The following is a 19,306-nucleotide window of genomic DNA, read 5'->3' on the forward strand; positions in this document are numbered from 1 at the left end:
AGAGGCAACGTGTTGCGTCCAAGCCTGGCTCTCGGCTGCCTGCTGCGTGGCCTTCCTTCCACCGCCAGCGTCCAGGCTAGTCCAGCCTGCTGCTCCTGCTCGCAGGCAGCCGCCGGCTCCCTCCTGTGCCTGGTGCCCGCAGGGTTCTACTGCCCTTCCCTAGCCCCTCTCAGGCCGGAGTCGGCACTGGCTAGCTGCTGAGCTGGCTAACCCGGCGCTGGGCCCTGGCCCAATCCTGCCCCTCCCCGCCAACCCCCCCCAACCAGGGCCGTGGGAAAGCACCAGCAATCTCAGGCTGTGCTGTGGGAACAGACAGACCTGGGTCGACCAAGCCCAATCTGGTGCCACAAGTACAGGTATAGACAATGTAGCCTGAGTGGGGCATGGTAAAGAGAACAGCACCCAGCCCTGACCCCTCACCACTCCAGTCTCCCCAGCCCCAAACCCATAGCCCAGCATATCAAACCAGCCTTCCTGGTGCCTCGGCATGCACCCCCCACCCCCGACCCTCCAGCCCATTGTGTATCTGCCACAATGGGGAAACACTGAGCCAGCCCTGTACACAGGATAATCTGCCAGGCAGGACGTCCAGCCCCCACGGGGGCCAGTGCCAAGATTCAGGGCACAGGAGGCTCCCTGGTGAGCAGTGAAATCTGGTGCGTCAGGGCTCAGTGTTCAAACCCAGGCTGCCTGGCACCTAGGGCACACCTCCTCCCCCCCCCCCCCCCCCCCCCCCCCGTACACGGGCTCAGCAGGCCTCATGCACAAGTGCCAGCGTCCTACTCAGGGGACGTGCCCTCATTTCCTTACACACCCAATTAGCCAGGCAGCCCTGGGCTCCAGGGCAGGGCTACGTTTGCATTAGGCCGTGGGGGGGGCCTGATCCCACTCCCAGGACAGAGGGAGGCACCAACTTCCCCAACTAAAGGAAAGGGAGCAATTGTGATGATTGCTGCTGTGGTGAACCAGGGGGACCTCAGCCTGTCCCCAGGGCTCTCCTCAGCCATGGCAAACCTGGCCTGCGCCCCCTCACTGGGACTCTGCAGCCAGCCCCTGGGGATCCACTCACCTAACACCCCAATGCTGTGACACACCCCATACCCTTTCCCCGGGGCGCTGTTTCCCCTGACCCCACAGCAGCGAGCGGTGCAGTGGCGTCTGCCTGGCCCTTGCTCCCTGTGGCCGCACAGTGCCCGCACTGGCGGTTGGTCAGCTCAGGGCCCAGCATCATACACCTGCGGCCCCAGGCCTGGAGACTCTCTGGGTGGTATCAAGCCTAACCCTGCCATATGGCTGGTGTGGGGCAAGGCACCCTGGCCAGGGCAGGCTCTGCTCTAGCAATCCCTGGCTGGTGAGCTAGTGCCACATGTAGAGCAACACTTAGGCTGCGCTAACTGAAGTCACGGAAACCAGCAGGTGTGGCCTAGCCAGGGCTAACAAAGCCAGCTGTGCACCGCCTGAGCGCGGCTGGTAGACGCGCAGCTCAGGGACTGGTTTGTCAGCGGCACATTTCTAAGCCGTTCGGGATAGGTTCATAGAGGCTACCGGGCAGGGGGTGCGGTTGGCACAGGTAGTCCAGGACCAGCGGGGGTGGGTCCAGCCGTGTCCTATTGGCACCGATGCTGGGCTCCCACCTGGCCTAGACATGCGCGCCCTAGCCTGGCACAGGCGTTTCTAGCGCTGCCCTTTGGTAGTGACGCCCCTGGTCCCACCGCCCTGCTCACTGGGTGCAGCCTGGCTGCCTTGCGCCACGAGCCAGCGGTTACTCAGCGACGCGTCGTCAGGCCCACCAGCCCCGGAGCATCTGGTCTCATTGGCTGGCATCACGTCTTGTGCAATGCAGCCTGGCCGGGCCTGGGGCAGGCCTGGACATTCGTCGCACTGCCCCGCACAGCGCTGGGGCTAGCTACAGCAGGCGAGCACATGACAAGTAATGATGAATTGCTCTTGTCCACACGCAAGATAAGCTGTCTCTAGCCCCCTGGTGCTACGGGACCAGGGGGGGGGCTAAGTCAGGGACCCACGGGCCACAGCTGCACGGCATGCCGGGCCTCGCCCAGCTGGTACTTTGGTGGGTCTTTTTCCCTTGGTGCATTGGCTGCATAAGCACATGCCTATGAACTTCAGCGCGACTATCGGCCAAGCAACGCCCCGGAGAAGGCCACAGCCCCTCCCAGCCCTGTCATTGGTGCCATGGTAAATCAGGACAAGACCTGGGCAGCCTAGTGAGCAGTAGGCCAATGCGACCTGGGCGCAGCGGGCAGCCGTTGTCAGGGGCGCCCCATAGCTCATGGGCCAGTAGCAGGAGCATATTCTTGTGCCAGTGGCTAATTCAGCCAGTGCCCCTCAGCAGGGAGCCACCTGGCAGACCGAGGTGTTCCCGCCCTAAGCTGGTACCGGGGTGGGAGGGCGGTATGGGGCTAGCCACTGGCTGGGCCTCTGGGCCGCACCATGGCCCTGACCCCAGGCTCACGAGGCCTTCGGCATGGCCCTGCCCCCCGCTGCCCTAGGGATGCAAAGCAGCTGCCAGGCTCCTCTGGGACTGCCCCAGCACTGGTGTCTCAAGGCGGGGGGGGGGGCTCCCCACCTGCACACAAGGGCCTGCCCCCCCCCCCCAACGGCAGAGCTAAAACTCATTGCTTGGCTCAGGGCCCCAGCGCTGGCTCACCAGGCCGGTACGCTCACTGGAGGCGACGCAGGCCCCATGACTGGTTTCCATGGAAACCCTGTTCGAAATTACATTAAAAAGAAATGAAATCAGCAGCTTTGCTGCTTGGCAAGAAAGGAGGGGCGGTGGGGGGGGGGGCAGTGGAATGAGGCAAAGGGGGATGAGGGGGGCAGGGGTGTGATTTACTATGGGGCTAGAGGGCAGGTCCCCCCACACACACCTTGGTTTTCCCCCCCCCTCCCCCATACATCTATTATCTTCCACACACACCCCAGCTCTTGCAGGCGCTAACGTATCAAATCTAATGTTGTATATGCTGGCACAATCTCCCCCCTCCCCCGCCCCGATTTTGTCTGCCTGATGCCTGGGGGTGGCGAGGAAGAGATGGGGTGACTGGGATAATAAATGGGGGGGCAGTGAGCTGGGCGGGGCAGCGCCACAGGGGCTCCTTGCGAGAGGTGGGGCACAGACACCAGGGCCCATTTGGGACATGGGAAAATCCGTGTGGGCCCAGCCTGCAGCAGGGAGATCTCAGGGCGCTGGGACTCTGGTGGCTCATGCCACCCACAGGAGCCTGGGGCTTTGCTGCCCTGCCCCAATCCCAGAGAGGCGCCAGGTCCCCAGCCAGCACCGCGCCGGCAGGTCCCTTTGCCAAGGGGTCCCCAGAGCCGCTGGCCCTGGCTGCTCCGTGAGCAGGGAGCCCCAGCCCAGAGGGGAAAGCCACTGAGCAGCTTCAGCGGGGCCTGGGGCACTGCCAGCAGGGCCCTGCCCGGTTTCCCTCGGGGCGGCTGCGCTGCAGGGCTTTGGGGCTGGGCTGTCAGAGGAAGGATGGGCCAGTGGGCTGGGCACAAGCCTTGAACTGACTCCCCGGGTGCTCTTGGGCCTCTGGGGCTCAGGCCCCAGCTGTAAAGTAGGGGGGGCTCCCTGCCCTGAAGGGTGCCGGGGATGGGCTCAGCGGAGTATGGGAGTCGCCTGGGTACTGCCAGTGACGTGCCAGAGACAGACACTGCCGCTGTCGGGCAAAGCCTGGGCTGACGCTGACTACGGGGTGTAGCCAAGGCTAGGGACCCACCCTACTCTGAGCTGCCAGTGGTCGCTTGCCTGATGCCCACTTGCCCAACACCTGTGATTGCTGGCAGTGTTGGGGGGGCAGATGCCAGGGTCGGGGAACTGGGGGAAGCAGTGGAAATATTGGGGCATGTTGCTGGATGGCTCCATCCCTGCCTGTCATGCCGCTGCACTGTCTAGTAAACGGCTCACCCATGTGGGGGTGGCGAGACGGGACCTGGAGGGGCTGGAGCAGCTGCCGTGGTGCCCGGGTGTGGGCTGGGGAGCGCATGAGAAGTAACACACTGGAACCCCCCTGTCCCAGCCTGCAGCCAGCTGCCCACCCGTGGCTCAGTAGCCCCCAGCCCGCTCCCATGCTTAGCCCCCCCCATGCAAAGCGAGCATCTGCTGCCAATGGTGCTGCATGAGGGCTGCTCCCCAAGGCCCCAGTGGCAAACCCAGGCACAGGGCCCATGTCGCTGGCGCTGGTCAATGCCAACGAACGCCCACGCACCCACGCTGGGCTGTGGTTCCCCAGTCCCTGCCCTGGCTTTGGGAATCCTGCCTCGCCCCCCGCTAGGCTCTGGTGGCCTCCTCCCCACGCCGCTGTCCTTTGAGACTCCTCCCCTGCCCCCCCATACAGCTCACAGGACACCACACTATTCAAAATAGCATTTGTTTTATTTGGAGGTTGTTACTCTGCGCAGGTGACGGTATAACTACATTCTGCACTCAGCACTGCTCTGCCCAGCCCCAGGCCCCCCTCCTACCCCAGAGACCCCCGCATCGCCTGCTCTCGCCTGGCGTCCTGCTCTGCCCCCACACGCCCTCCCTGCTCCAAGGCCCTGCTCTGCCCCCCGTCTTTGGGGGGATCCCCTACATTGCCCTAAATGGCATGAAATGGGGAATGCAGACTTGGCCAACCTCTCAGAGTATGAGTCCAAGCCCCGGGGCCTGGCTCTGGGCTCCTTTGACCAAATTGGGATGGGGGGGGAGGGATTAGAAGACAAGGCCCTGGGGGGAGGAGAGGACTCAGGCCCTGGGGGGGAGGGGGCGGAATCAGGTGGCAAAGGGCTGGCCTGGGAGTCAGGCCCTGACAGGGATTCAGGGGCAGAGCCCGGGCTGGGGGGAGGGAATTAGGTGGCAGAGACCCGGGGGGAGGAGGGTCATATAGCAGAGCCCTGGGGGAGGGGGGGGGTAGAGCCCGGGGGGAGAGGGGAGAGGGTGGCAGAGCCCTGGAGTGGGGGTAATTAGGTGGCAGAGCCCCTGGGGGGGAATAGGGTAGCAGAGCCCCCGGGGGAGGCTCGGATAGCAGAGCCCTGGGGGAGGGAAGGGAGGTTGGGAGGGTGGTAGAGCCTGGGGGCGGGGGAGTGGCAGAGGCTGGGGGGGGTTGGGTTGGGTGGGGTGGCAGAGCCTGGGGGCAGGGGTAGGGTGGGGGGGTGGCAGAGCCCGGGTGCGGGGGGGAGGTGGCAGAGCCTGGGGGGGGGGAGGCATATGGCCGCAGCTGTGGCTTGGCCCCCGGGGCGAGCGAAGCGTGGCCCTGTCAGCCAGCAGCCATGCGGGGGGAGGCAGGAGCAGACTAGCCATTGGCGCAGCCCCCCCAGTTGCCTCCCCATCCTAGGTCTGAGCTGTTCTGTGGGGCAGCCGGGGGGCTGGCAGGGGACGGGGTTAGCCCCTGGCCTCACACTGGCTGGGGCCCAACTCTTGCACCCCCTCCCCACCCACTTGTGTCTGGACACTGGTGCCTGGAATCAGGCAGCACCAGCTCAGGGTGCCTCTGCCAGGGCCCCTTGGCAGGCTGGGGGCAGCCTCGGGCATCGCCATGGCGCACAGCCCGGTGCTCCCGCGCCTGCAGGGAATGGCCAAGCGCAGCTTGTGTCGAACAGCCCAGGCCCAACGCAGCCATGGGCCTCTCCCCTCCTGGGCGAAAGCTGCTCCCCTGGGGCTGCCCCATGCAGAGTCCTCCAGTGCAGAGACTGGAAGAAACTCATCACCCCAACTTTACCCAGCTGTGCTGCATGTTCCTGCCAGCCCCGCCAGTGCCCCTCCATCCCGCCCCCAGCCCCGCCAGTGCCCCTCCATCCCGCCCCACAGCCCTGCCAGTGCCCCTCCATCCTGCCCCACAGCCCCGCCAGTGCCCCTCCATCCCGCCCCCAGCCCCGCCAGTGCCCCTCCATCCCGCCCCCAGCCCTACCAGTGCCTCTCCATCCTGCCCCCAGCCCCGCCAGTGCCTCTCCATCCTGCCCCACAGCCCTGCCAGTGCCTCTCCATCCCGCCCCCAGCCCCGCCAGTGCCTCTCCATCCCGCCCCCAGCCCTACCAGTGCCCCTCCATCCTGCCCCACAGCCCTGCCAGTGCCTCTCCATCCCGCCCCCAGCCCCGCCAGTGCCTCTCCATCCCGCCCCCAGCCCTACCAGTGCCCCTCCATCCTGCCCCACAGCCCTGCCAGTGCCTCTCCATCCCGCCCCCAGCCCCGCCAGTGCCTCTCCATCCCGCCCCCAGCCCTACCAGTGCCCCTCCATCCTGCCCCCCAGCCCTGGGTTCCCCCCAGCCCCGCCAGTGCCCCTCCATCCTGCCCCCCAGCCCTGGGCTCCTGAGTGGTGACTGCTAGAATATTGGGGTCTTTCTGGGAGGTGGAGAAATGTCCAGCAAGGACTGATCTGAGACATCAACAAAACATACCCTGAGCCCACATACTGTGTGACACCCCCCCCCCCCCCCCGCACCATTCACTGCGCTACCCAGGTTGGGTCCCCTCACCTCTACACGAGCCGAGCCCTCCCCACACCAGGCTGTTTGAGCCAGGGCTTTGCTGTGCAGCTGGGTGCCCCCGTGTCCCCTGCACTGTCCCCCAGCAGCTCACAAAGGTGCAGAGCGGAGCCAGGGGCACGAGGCAGGAGCAGAGGCAGAACGTGGCAGGCCTGCAGCAGGGCTGGCGAAGGATGGGAGTAGCAATGGGACTGGCAGAGGGCAGTAAGATATGGCAATGGCAATGGTGAAAAACATCAAGAATGGCAGAGGAGGGTGGGGAGGGGGCTGGCAGGGGACGGGGGAGCTGTCAGAGGAGGGCGGGGAGGGGGAGCCGGCAGAGGAGGGCGGGGAGGAGGAGCTGGCAGAGGAGGGTGGGGAGGGGGCTGGCAGAGGATGGGGGAGCTGGCAGAGGAGGGCGGGGAGGGGGAGCTGGCAGAGGAGGGGGGGCGTAGCCGGCAGAGGAGGGCGGGGAGGAGGAGCTGGCAGAGGAGGGCAGGGAGGGGGAGTTGGCAGAGGAGGGCGGGGAGGGGGCTGGCAGAGGATGGGGGAGCTGGCAGAGGAGGGCGGGGAGGGGGAGCTGGCAGAGGAGGGGGGGCGTAGCCGGCAGAGGAGGGTGGGGAGGGGGAGCCGGCAGAGGAGGGCGGGGAGGGGGAGTTGGCAGAAGAGGGTGGGGAGGGGGAGCCGGCAGAGGAGGGCGGGGAGGGGGAGTTGGCAGAGGAGGGTGGGGAGGGGGCTGGCAGAGGATGGGGGAGCTGGCAGAGGAGGGCAGGGAGGGGGAGCCGGCAGAGGAGGGCGGGGAGGAGGAGCTGGCAGAGGAGGGTGGGGAGGGGGCTGGCAGAGGATGGGGGAGCTGGCAGAGGAGGGCAGGGAGGGGGAGCTGCCAGAGAAGGGGGGGCGTAGCCGGCAGAGGAGGGTGGGGAGGGGGCTGGCAGGGGACGGGGGAGCTGTCAGAGGAGGGCAGGGAGGGGGAGCCGGCAGAGGAGGGCGGGGAGGAGGAGCTGGCAGAGGAGGGCGGGGAGGAGGAGCTGGCAGAGGAGGGCAGGGAGGGGGAGTTGGCAGAGAAGGGCGGGGAGGGGGAGCCAGCAGAGGAGGGCGGGGAGGAGGAGCTGGCAGAGGAGGGCGGGGAGGAGGAGCTGGCAGAGGAGGGCAGGAAGGGGGAGTTGGCAGAGGAGGGCGGGGAGGGGGCTGGCAGGGGATGGGGGAGCTGGCAGAGGATGGCAGGGGACAGGAGAGCCAGCAGAGGAGGGCAGGGGGGGAGCTGCCAGAGGAGGGCCGGGAGGGGGCTGGCAGGAGACAGGGGAGCTGGCAGAGGATGGCAGGGGACAGGAGAACCAGCAGAGGAGGGCGGGGGGGAGCTGCCAGAGGAGGGCCGGGAGGGGGCTGGCAGGGGACGGGGGAGCCGGCAGAGCTGGGTGGCGGGGGAGCCAGCGGATGACTGGGATGGAGGGGCGTGAGCAGGTTTTAGTAGGGAGGGTGGCGGCGTAGCAGGGTATTAGTGAAGGGGTGGGGTCCTAGGCCATGCGGTTGGATGAGGTGTGTGACGGGTGGCAGTGGCTGTTGGCAGAGGAGTGCTGGCAGCGCAGAGCGACGCTCAGACTTGGGCCATAGCACACATGTTATTTGGCTGAAATACACAGACATGAACAACAGGGGAGGGGAAATATCAAAAATAGAAAAGAGGGCTGCATGTCAGCCCACGGGACGTGCCCTGCGGCCCAGGCTGCTGGTTTGGTGGCATGGCACAGATGGTCTCTCTTGGGAAGGCAGCGGGCGGGGGCCTGGCTGGTGGGAGCAGCGGCACACACTGAGATTCTAACTGGCTTTTTTACTTCATATCAAGAACACCTGGTTTAAAATCTTTACAAAGGACAAAACTCAGCGACTCCGTTAGTGTGTAAAGAACTAAAGATCTGCTTAAAAAACATCTCTGCAAAGAGACACGACCGACACAAAGAGATTCTCTGCAGCAAGAGGAGCAGAGGTGCTGGGCCCACGCATAGGGTTGGCCTGCCAGACCGGGCACCGAGCCCCCCCTGCCCAGCGCCAGACCGGGCACCAAGCCCTCACCTCCTCCAGTGCCAGACCGGGCACCGAGCCCTCACCCCCCCCCAGTGCCAGACCGGGCACCGAGCCCCGCCTGCCCAGCACCAGACCGGGCACCAAGCCCTTGTCCCCCCCCAGTGCCAGGCCGGGCACCGAGCCCTGCCTGCCCAGCACCAGACCGGGCACCAAGCCCTTGCCCCCCCCCCAGTGCCAGACTGGGCACCGAACCCTCCCACCCAGCGACAACCTGGGCACTGAGCCCCTCCTGCCCAGCGCCAGACCGGGCACCGAGCCCTCACCCCCCGCAGTGCCAGACTGGGCACCAAGCCCCCTCTGCCCAGCGCCAGACCGAGCACTGAGCCCTTAGCCCCCCAGGTCCAGACCAGGCACCGAGCCCCCCCGCCCAGCGCCAGACTGGGCACCAAGACCTCACCCCCCCAGTGCCAGACCGGGCACCGAGTCCCCCCTGCCCAGCGCCAGACTGGGCACCGAGACCCCCTGCCCAGCGCCAGACCAGGCACTGAGCCCCCCCCGCCCAGCGTCAACCCGGGCACTGAGCCTTCCCACCCGGTGCCAGACTGGGCACTGAGCCCCTCCTGCCCAGCGCCAGTGGCCCAAGGCAGCTGCTTCACACCACAATTTGACAGAGTGCTGGAGCCTTTTCCATGGCACTTTGAATGGCAAATTTCAATCAACCCAACAGGTCCAATGGAAAGAGAATGCCAAGGACTGCTCCTAGCCAGTCCCCAATGTACTTGGGGGGTAGGAAAGAGGGCTCCAGGAGGCACCACCTCCCCAGTGGCGCAGAGTCCTCTAGTGCCATGTCCAGGCCAGGGGGCAGGCACACCATCACCTCCTCCCCAGGCAGGTCCTTCTCATTGTCCTGCACGGGGGTTTCCAGCGAGATGCAGTGTGCAGGGCTGGGTGACACTCTCTGCACCTGCTCTGCTGTCCATTCTCCTGCACCGCTCTGGCTGGGCCCTGCTGCCCCGGTGTCAACCCTCTCAGCACATGGAGAGTCAAAGCACTTTACAAAATAAAATCAGAAGAGCGAGCCAGAGGGGCGAGCAGCCCACCTGTCCCGCACCAGGGGTCCTGCTGGCCCTGGGGCTCGGCTCCACCCTGCCAGGTGGATCCATCTGTGTGTGCTGCCCAATCTGCATCCGTCAGCTCCCGCTGCCCCAGCCAATGTCCCCTGTGTGCGGGCATGGGTGGGCACAGCCCCTGGAGCTATACCCTGGTGGTGGAGTGTGAGTGCGGGAGCCCCGTACTGTTGAACCCTGCTGCAAAGGTGTTGTAGGGGTGCAGGGTCTGTAGGCCCACCAGGGAGTTGGGGATCATGGTGATGGTATTGGGGGTCATCAGAGGGATGTCGTCTGGGGAGCGGCGCAGGGTCAGCGTGTAGTCGGGCAGGGAGGTGAGCCGCAGGGCGTCGTGTGCCTGCCCTGACTCGCATTCGTGGTGGGCCTGGTTCATCTGCAGGGAGGGGATCTCCTCCTCAGGCGTGTGGCCGATGTCGTTGGGGGCACTGCGCTGGGGGCTGGGCTGGCGGTGTGTGTCCTGCCGGCGCTTGTCCTTGCGGTAGTAGAGCGCAGCGAAGGCCAGCACGTTGAGGAACAGCAGGGAGGCCCCCACAGCGATGGTGACGCTCAGCTCGGTGGAGTAGTCCCGGGGGTTCTCGATCAGCAGCGTGCCGGCCTCCTGCTCCGGGCTCCACTTCTCCCTGGGGTTCTCGCTGTTGTAAGCCGGGGAGATGGCCGGGCGCTTGGTAGTCCAGATTTTGCCGTTGGGCCGGCGGGTGATGTGCGAGTTCTGGGTGGCGTCTGGCGGCGGCACTTTGGTGGTGGTCGAGGTATAGTGGAACATGTCGTGCAGGTTGTACAGGTGGGGCACCAGGTGCTTCCAGAAGGCCACCTTGGTGGCTCGGTAGTGGTCCCGTACTCTTGGCTTCAGGCCGATGTGCAGGTACAGCTGGTCGCGAGGGTTGTACTTGGACCACGCCACTTCCTCAAAGCGGTTGGCCTTGGTGTGAATGAACTTGGTGTCCTGGGGGACAGGCTTGTTGGGGTCCCTGGGAAACACAACAGAAACCGTCCATGTGGCACTGGAGAAACACGCAGAGACAGGGTGCTGCACAGAGCTCTGCAGGAGCCACAAGCAGACAGGGCCCAGCCCATCGGGAGAGGCTCTACCAGCACCTTAGAGCCCCGCAGAGTGCAGAATGGCCCCTGCTGGGGCTCATCAACCCCGACCCACAGCCCCCGGCTGGCCCAGCTCTGCCAATGCTCCTTGATTCTCACCTTGGGTCTCATGCTTCCCCCATTGTCAGAGCCGGGCACCTGGCTGCAGTGAGGGGCTCCTGCACAGAGACTGTAACGCAGGCTTAAGCTAAACTCCCCCCCACCCCCACCCCCACCCCCTCTGGTGAAATCTCCATTGGACTCGGCCCTCCAGAATGGCAAGGTAGGTGCCTGATCCAGCTGCGCACCAGGCTGCTCCAGCCAGCGCTGAGCCGGCCAACGGAGCCAAGCAGGGAAGCAGCTACGCTAACCCAACCCCGTCCGAATGGCACCCACGGCTCTGCTTGTGGGATTTCCCAGCGACCTCCCAGTGCCTCAAGAAATTCCGCCCCTCCACGGCCCTGCCTGTGTAGGCGGCTCCGCAGTGATGCCCTGACCCCAGGGCAGGATCCTCCCCTGATTGCCAGACTCCCGACCCCAGAGTGTGCCCCAGAGAGAGGGTGCGCACACGTAGGGAGGGCACGCGCACACACACACACACACATGTGCGGGGAGGGAAGGCATGTGCGCACGCACACACACACACGTGTGGGGAGGGAGCGCGCACACACACGTGTTAGGAGGGAGGGCATGCGTGCACACACACACGTGTGGGGAGGGAGGGCACACACACGTGTGGGGAGGGAGGGCGCATGCACACACACACACGTGTGGGGAGGGAGCGCGCACACACACGTGTTAGGAGGGAGGGCATGCGTGCACACACACACGTGTGGGGAGGGAGGGCACACACACGTGTGGGGAGGGAGGGCGCATGCACACACACACACGTGCAGGAAGGGGGGCGCACACACACACACACAGAGGGAGTGCACACATGCATACAGGGAGGGAGCACATACCCCCTTCCTCTGGAAAGGTGTGCACACACACACAGGGAGGTGTGAGACCAGACACACCCCTGCAGTAGGGTGTGTGCAGACCGGACACACCCTACACCACTGTAATAATCTTCATACAAAATATGTCTTACGAGGTATCACTTGAGAACTAGTAACTCTCTGGTGAGTAATACCATGGTGACGTGTGTGCAGCACCTTTCTGTGTACAGTTAGGAACATAAGATGAAATTGCGACTGAAATGTGTTTACCAGACAAGTCTGGGGAGGGGGTAAGCCTGTTTCTCAAAGACAAAGGACAAGCTGACACCTCTTGCCAGGTGTCAAAGTTGATTGGCCATCACCAGTCACGTGGCCATTCTTTGGCAACAAGGGGGGACAGGAACAAATGGATCTGTGGTTTAGCAAACAGCATGGAACCTCTTTCACCACCAGACTCCAGGTCTCCATCCTCACGGTGGGAAGGAACTTTCCCAGGGGAACCCCTCAGGAAAACACATTTTAAGGGGAACTGGACGATAAAAGTGAGGGGCTAAAACACCCCAGGGAGTTGCTCTCTCACCTAAGACGGTGGTTTTCAACCTGTGGGCTGCAGATCTTTGGGGGTCCCCACACTATGGCTAAGTTTCCAGAGGGGCCCACACCTCCATTTGAAAACGGGCCTGCCCTAGGAGGGCACAGGAACCAGGCTTTGGGCTCTGGCAGGGACTGAGATGAACATTTAGTCAGCCCTGTTGCTGGGAGCATGTGGTAGGGATTTGACCTTGAACCATGTCTAGCTCATTAAGTCTTAGTTACTGGGAAGTGTTTTAGCTTTATTTCTCTCGTAACCATTTCTCATGGTATTGCCTTACACCTGTCTTCTTTCTTCAAATCTAGCTCTCGGTAGTTAAACAAACAGGTTTGTGTTTTTAAGCAGACCTAATCCAGTGCTGTGTTGACACTGAACGCCAATGAAAGTAGCAAACCGTTGTGCACTGACCCCTTACAGGGGCAATGGATCTCTAATATCTAAGCTGCCCGGGAAAGAACTGGACGGCGCCGAAGACACGTTTTGGGGGAAAATTCAGGCCTGGCCATGTGTCAGGGTCACCCCGCAGGTAGCAGCCAAGGCTGTGACAGGCAGAGTGTGGCTGGTGGGATGAGTGCTCCAGCTACACACAACCACTCAGGGTGTGCCCTGCATGCTGGTGACTAGTTGTGAGAGGGAGTTGTAACAGCAAAGCATAGTGAGATCCGCAGGTTATGGGGCAGATGATGACACAACCCTTATTAGTCTGGATTGAACCCCAGAGTGTGACTGTGCAAACACACACACACACACACACACACACACACACAGAGGGAAGGTGTGCAGACACACTATCCTGCCACACTAATACAAACTCCAGTAAGGCACATGCACACACACACGGGAGGTGCACGTGGACACACACACAGGGAGGCACATGCACACAAACACACACAGAGGGAGGCATTCACACACACATGTGTGCAGACACACACAGCGAGGCGCATGCACACACACAGGGAGGCGGGTGCACACACACACACACACAGAGGGAGGTGTGCACACACAGAGGGAGAAGCATGCACACACACATGCGTGCAGACACATACAGGGAGGCGTATGTGCACACACACAGGGAGGCTGGCACGCACACACACACACACACACACACAGGGAGGTGTGCACCCACAGAGGGAGGAGCATGCACACACACATGCATGCAAACACACACAGCGAGGCACATGTACACACACACACACAGGGAGGTGTGCACACAGACAGAGGGAAGCGTGCACACATGTGTGCAGACACACACAGCAAGGCGCATGCACAAACACAGGGAGGCGGGTGCACACTCACACACAGGGAGGCTGGCACACACATACACACAGGGAGGTGTGCACACAGAGGGAGGAGCATGCACACACACATGCATGCAGATACACACAGGGAGGTGGACAGACACACACACACAGGGAAGTGTGCACACACACAGCGAGGCACATGCACACACACACAGGGAGGCGCATGCACACACACACACAGGGAGGCTGGCACACACACACACAGGGAGGTGTGCACACAGAGGGAGGAGCATGCACACGCACATGCGTGCACACACACACAGGGAGGCGCATGCACACACACACACAGGGAGGCTGGCACACACACACACAGGGAGGTGTGCACACAGAGGGAGGAGCATGCACACGCACATGCGTGCACACACACACAGGGAGGCGGGTGAACACACACACAGAGGGAAGCATGCACATACGTGTGCAGACACACACAGCGAGGCGCATGCACACACACACAGGGAGGCTGGCACACACACACAGAGGTGTGCACACAGAGGGAAGAGCATGCACACACACATGCGTGCAGACACACACAGTGAGGTGCATGCACACACACACAGGGAGGCTGGCAGACACACACACACAGGGAGGTATGCACACAGAGGGAGGAGCATGCACACACACACAGGGAGGCGGATGCACACACACAGGGAGGCTGGCAGACACACACACACACAGGGAGGTGTGCACACAGAGGGAGGAGCATGCACACACACATACAGGGGGTCGGGTGCACACACACAGGGAGGCGCATTCACACACACATGTGTGCAGACACACACAGGGATGTGGACAGACCCACACACACACCACACACAGGCCCAGGGAGGGCAGAGCATCCCTCACCCAGTCTTGGCAAAGTTGGTCCAATAGGTCATCACCACGGCGCTGAGCATGACGTCGTTCTTGGAGAAATTGCAAGGGAAGAGGTCAGTGGGGCCAATCATGGGGATCCCGAAGACGTAAGGCACCTCATCTCCATGGGCCGCGTCAGACCATGCGGGTTTCATGAGGCTCTGGCAGTGGTGGTAGAAGGCGTAGAAGTAGGTTGGGGAGCCGTAGCGGGCATGCAGGTCAGCCGTCACCACTGACGGCTCCACCCACTGGTGGTCAGTGAACAGGGCCACCAGGGTTTTGCGACGTGTCTCGGGGTTGTCCCTGTCCGCCCAGTCTGTGTACATGAACTTGATGGTCTCCCGCAAGGTGTCCTTCCCCTCTGGGTAGCCATATAGGTTATCCACAAAGTTGGAGACAGAGTAGTCAAAGTCACTGCCCGAGACACCATCCTCGGGATCCACCACACCCTCCACGAACTTCAGCCCCTCACCCTGGTTCACCCCCAGCATGATGTCGTAGTTCAGGAACTCGCCCTGCTCCATCAGGATCTCAGGGTCGTCCGGGATGACATCTCCATCGATGACGGGCCCAAAGGCCACGTGGTAGCGGGCTGGCTGGATATCTTGCTCTACCAGCTCCTTGGCACTCTTCTGTCGCAGACAATCCACCATGTCCACAGTGTCCAGCACGTTGCAGCCTACCTTGTCGGCCAGCAGGCTGGTATACTTCACAGGCTGGTAGTTGACGGCCCAGCTGGAGAGAGCAGAGCCACTCTGGATGATCGCTCTTTGGAAGAGACCTGCAGGCAAAGAGGAGCATGAATGGCAGGTCATGGCAGGAGCACTCTAGGCACAGCACAGAAGGGGCTAACCAGCTCCTCTGTCTAGGAGCCCCCAAATACACACTCATCCCACATGGGGGGATAGAAGCAGGGGCTCTGACTTCAGGAGAGGCCCTTGATGATGCAGGACTGGACCCTGGCGGGCATGGGACATTGCCTGCAGGCCTCTTCCTGCTGTCCTCCTCTTAAGGCAGGCAAGAGTGAGATGCAAGTCTAACTTAGGGGCACCTGAAGGCTCTCTAATGCAGAGCCCCATGGGCAGCTTGCCTAAGGGCTGCATCTAATGCAGTGTCCCCCAGGTCCTAACAATCACAGGAACTTCTCAAAAGTCTAAATCATGGGATTGGTCTGTCCGCCCCCTGTGCCTGAGATAATTACAGCGCTGCCAGTGATTTTGGTCCAGGCCCACTGCGCTAGGTGCTGTAAAAGACAGGCAGCATCTCCTCTGCAACAGGCTGAGTTTGTACAAGCAGCTAAGAAAGTAACTCACTGCAGAGGGAAAATGTGCACCTAGATTCATAGGTTTCATAGATTCATAGATTCTAGGACTGGAAGGGACCTCGAGAGGTCATCGAGTCCAGTCCCCTGCCCTCATGGCAGGACCAAATACTGTCTAGACCATCTCTGATAGACATTTATCTAACCTACTCTTAAATATCTCCAGAGATGGAGATTCCACAACCTCCCTAGGCAGTTTATTCCAGTGTTTAACCACCCTGACAGTTAGGAACTTTTTCCTATTGTCCAACCTAAACCTCCCTTGCTGCAGTTTAAGCCCGTTGCTTCTTGTTCTATCCTTAGAGGCTAAGGTGAACAAGTTTTCTCCCTCCTCCTTATGACACCCTTTTAGATACCTGAAAACTGCTATCATGTCCCCTCTCAGTCTTCTCTTTTCCCAACTAAACAAACCCAATTCTTTCAGCCTTCCTTCATAGGTCATGTTCTCAAGACCTTTAATCATTCTTGTTGCTCTTCTCTGGACCCTCTCCAATTTCTCCACATCTTTCTTGAAATGCGGTGCCCAGAACTGGACACAATACTCCAGCTGAGGCCTAACCAGAGCAGAGTAGAGCGGAAGAATGACATCTCGTGTCTTGCTCATAACACACCTGTTAATACATCCCAGAATCATGTTTGCTTTTTTTGCAACAGCATCACACTGTTGACTCATATTTAGCTTGTGGTCCACTATAACCCCTAGATCGCTTTCTGCCGTACTCCTTCCTAGACAGTCTCTTCCCATTCTGTACGTGTGAAACTGATTTTTCTTTCCTAAGTGGAGCACTTTGCATTTGTCTTTGTTAAACTTCATCCTGTTTACCTCAGACCATTTCTCCAATTTGTCCAGACCACCTGACTAATTCCCCTGTAGCACAGCCAGACAAGCCGCAGCAGGGGACAGCTCTCTAGGGGCTGGGCACAGACACACATCTACACTGTCTCAGCCTGTGTTCGTTAGCATTTCCTTCAAAGCAGCCGGAGTACGGAGTTGCAGGTACACTGGGTAGAGTGGGACCATGCCTGCAACCTGCAGCAGCAGCATACTCAGTGCTACACAACTGGGGCCTGGCCCCATGGAGCCTACAGGCAAAGCAGAAAACAGAGCAGCTATGCCCCGGAAGTGGGTGATGCTCCCGCCCTGCTGAAGTCCAGCAGCCTTGAAGAGAGCTGGTGATGGCTCCACAGAATCCCTCCAGCTGCAGCTGTCCCAGCTCTTCTGCCCTGGCACCACCCTTCCGAGTGCTGGTAGCTGGCAGAGCTAAGCCTGTGCGAGGGCAGCTTAACCCTGCGTGTCCCATTCAACTGCTCCCTCTGGGTACCACCACTCTCCCCCGCCCCCCGAGCCATACTTCCTGCCCAGCTGGGCCCAGCTCTCTGCCAACGCAGGCCTCGCAGGGCACAAAGGAGGCCTTTCTGCTGGAGGGAACACAGGAGGGAGTGGACTCTTGCCCTGGAAAGCAGGGCCACAAAGGCCCTGGCCCAGGCAGAGGAATGCATGGCCAGACTCCAGCTCCGCATCAATGGAACTTGTGCTCAGAATACAAAGGGCTCCCAGGAAATGGAGCCTGCGGGGGCTGAGATGGGGCGAGACAGGGCTTGGCGTGCACACCCTGGGGCTCTCTGCTCCCCAGCCTGCTGGGGCCACAAGAGCCCTGGGGGAGCGGAGAGCTCAGCCCCTGGGGGGCCTGGCCAAAGGAGATCTAGCTGGTCCCAGGTGCAGAGGCCTGTACAAGTGCAGCCGGTGCTGCCAACCCAGCTTTGTCTTGGCACCTGCCAGAGGCACAAGGGCTACAGGATTAAGGTAACATGGCAGCTTCCTGACACCCATCCTGCCAAATTCCATTCATTTCCCTGGGCCAGCATACCTTCTGTGTGGCACCAGGGAACCAGCCCAGCCCAGCTTCTCTGCCAGGGGTTCCTACTGGGAGCAGCAGGAGGGAGCAGGGCTGGTTGGACTACGGGGGAGGGGGAGTGCTTTGGACACCGGGATTCCCACATGGGATTTGCCCGGGGGCCCCGCTTGCCCAGGCTCCCGACTCTGACACTACCAGCAGCTGCTGGTCTTGACCTTTTCCATAGCAGGCCCGCCCCCGCCTAGCTAGGACCTAGCCAGCACGCCCTCCATTGGGCACAAAGGGAAGAGGGCAAGGGGTTGTGATCCCCTGACACTTGTTCCCTAGCTGCAGTGCAGAAGCCCTGCTGTAGCCAGGTCTGGAGGAAGCTGCTTCCCAGCCCAGCCAGGCTGAGCTCTGGCGGAGGCTGGACGCTGGAGGGTACCAGGTCCATGACACCCATCCAGAAGCAGGGGTATGTGGAAAGTGACTGTGACCGTCCTCACCCACGCAGCCCCCAATCTTCATCTTGTTCTCTGCTGCTCCAGCAGCCCCACTGAGTCTCTTGCAGCCTCCTGATTGTGAAGAGCTCAGAGAATAGATTTGTTTTTCTCTTTGTGCTTCACAACCCCCTACCGCCTACACACAGATTTTTGTGCTAATATAATGGTGGTGGGGAGTGACTTTTTAACAACATACTTCTACCAGCACGCTCTCAGGGTGGACCAGTTAGCCAGATAGCGAACGTGCCTTTGGCAGCTCATCCCCTGCCCACCCAGGACACGGCGAGTGGCTGTACGGCTTACACTGGACAGATGCCGCATAGGCACTTGTGTGCAGACAAGCCCTTAGCCTCCTAATTTCCACCATTCCTCTGCCATCATTTATGTTCCTTCCTCTTGGCCCTGTCGGGGCTGGATTTCCTGGTTTGCCTTTCAGCCAGACCAGGTTCTCTCTTGCCTTCCTGCGCAGAGATTCACCTGTTGCTGTAACTCTCTCCTGGCTGTGGAAACACTTTCCTTGCTAACGCTGAGGATTTTAATGTGTTTTCTGACATGCTCCCTCCTGGTTTGAAATGCCCCACTATTCGACCAGTGCACAGGGCAACCCCGCCCCAAGGATACTGAGCTGCCTTATATGGAAAGTGACCCATGTCCGTTCCTGCTATGCCCCCCCCTGCACTGAGCAGGGTGCAGTCTCCAACCCCGGGGGGGTGGCTACACTGCAATCCCAGCTGCCATTGCAGCAGAGGTAACAAGAACTGTGACGCGGCAATCCCAGGTCTGTAGCACCTGCGCCCTCGCTGCTCTGTTTAGCCGTGTTAGCACGCTGCCTGGGCTGCAGTCACACTTGGGCTGCAGCCCCCCCACACAAGGGGACCAAATTTACAAGAAAAATAGTCTAAGTGTCCCTTGGGCGAACAGAGGTGGGTCTGAGACCAGAGATGGCTCCCCTCCCCTACGCACCAAGCCCCTCCCCACCCTCAGCCACATTAATGAACCACAATCGCTGTGGCCTACCATTAGCTGAATGGGGACTCAGACAGTGCGCAGCCCACCGTATGTTGCCGTCCTCCCCAAGGCTCACAAGCACACGCAGCGTTCTGGCACAGCAATGTACATTGTGGGAGCAGATCTCAACAGGTCCCAAGAGCCTGGGTGGTGAGAACTCACTCAGCAGGGCAGGCTGGGCTAGAGCTTCCCGGTGGCAAACAGGAATAGGTTTTGTTGGAATTATTTTGGGTATTTTAAATTACAGAAAGAAAAGTCTGAATAA

The 19,306-nt window shown here is 61.4% G+C and overlaps 1 protein-coding gene across 4 annotated transcripts in view; it reads right to left on the bottom strand.

Annotated features, from left to right (window-relative positions):
- Positions 1–8,270: 8,270 nt before the first annotated feature.
- Positions 8,271–19,306, bottom strand: part of NLGN3 (neuroligin 3) — an 87,267-nt gene continuing 76,231 nt past the window's right edge. For all 4 annotated transcript variants that reach the window (XM_054040293.1, XM_054040292.1, XM_054040291.1 and 1 more), the window contains 2 exons: positions 14,366–15,155; positions 8,271–10,579 (listed from right to left, as the gene is read on the bottom strand). In XM_054040293.1, coding sequence (XP_053896268.1) covers positions 9,739–10,579; positions 14,366–15,155 — 1,631 coding nt within the window. In that variant the 3' untranslated portion in view covers positions 8,271–9,738. The remainder of the gene's footprint in view (positions 10,580–14,365; positions 15,156–19,306) is intronic.

This window comes from Malaclemys terrapin, chromosome 9, assembly GCF_027887155.1.
Source record: "Malaclemys terrapin pileata isolate rMalTer1 chromosome 9, rMalTer1.hap1, whole genome shotgun sequence".
Classification (NCBI taxonomy): Eukaryota; Metazoa; Chordata; order Testudines; family Emydidae; genus Malaclemys; species Malaclemys terrapin.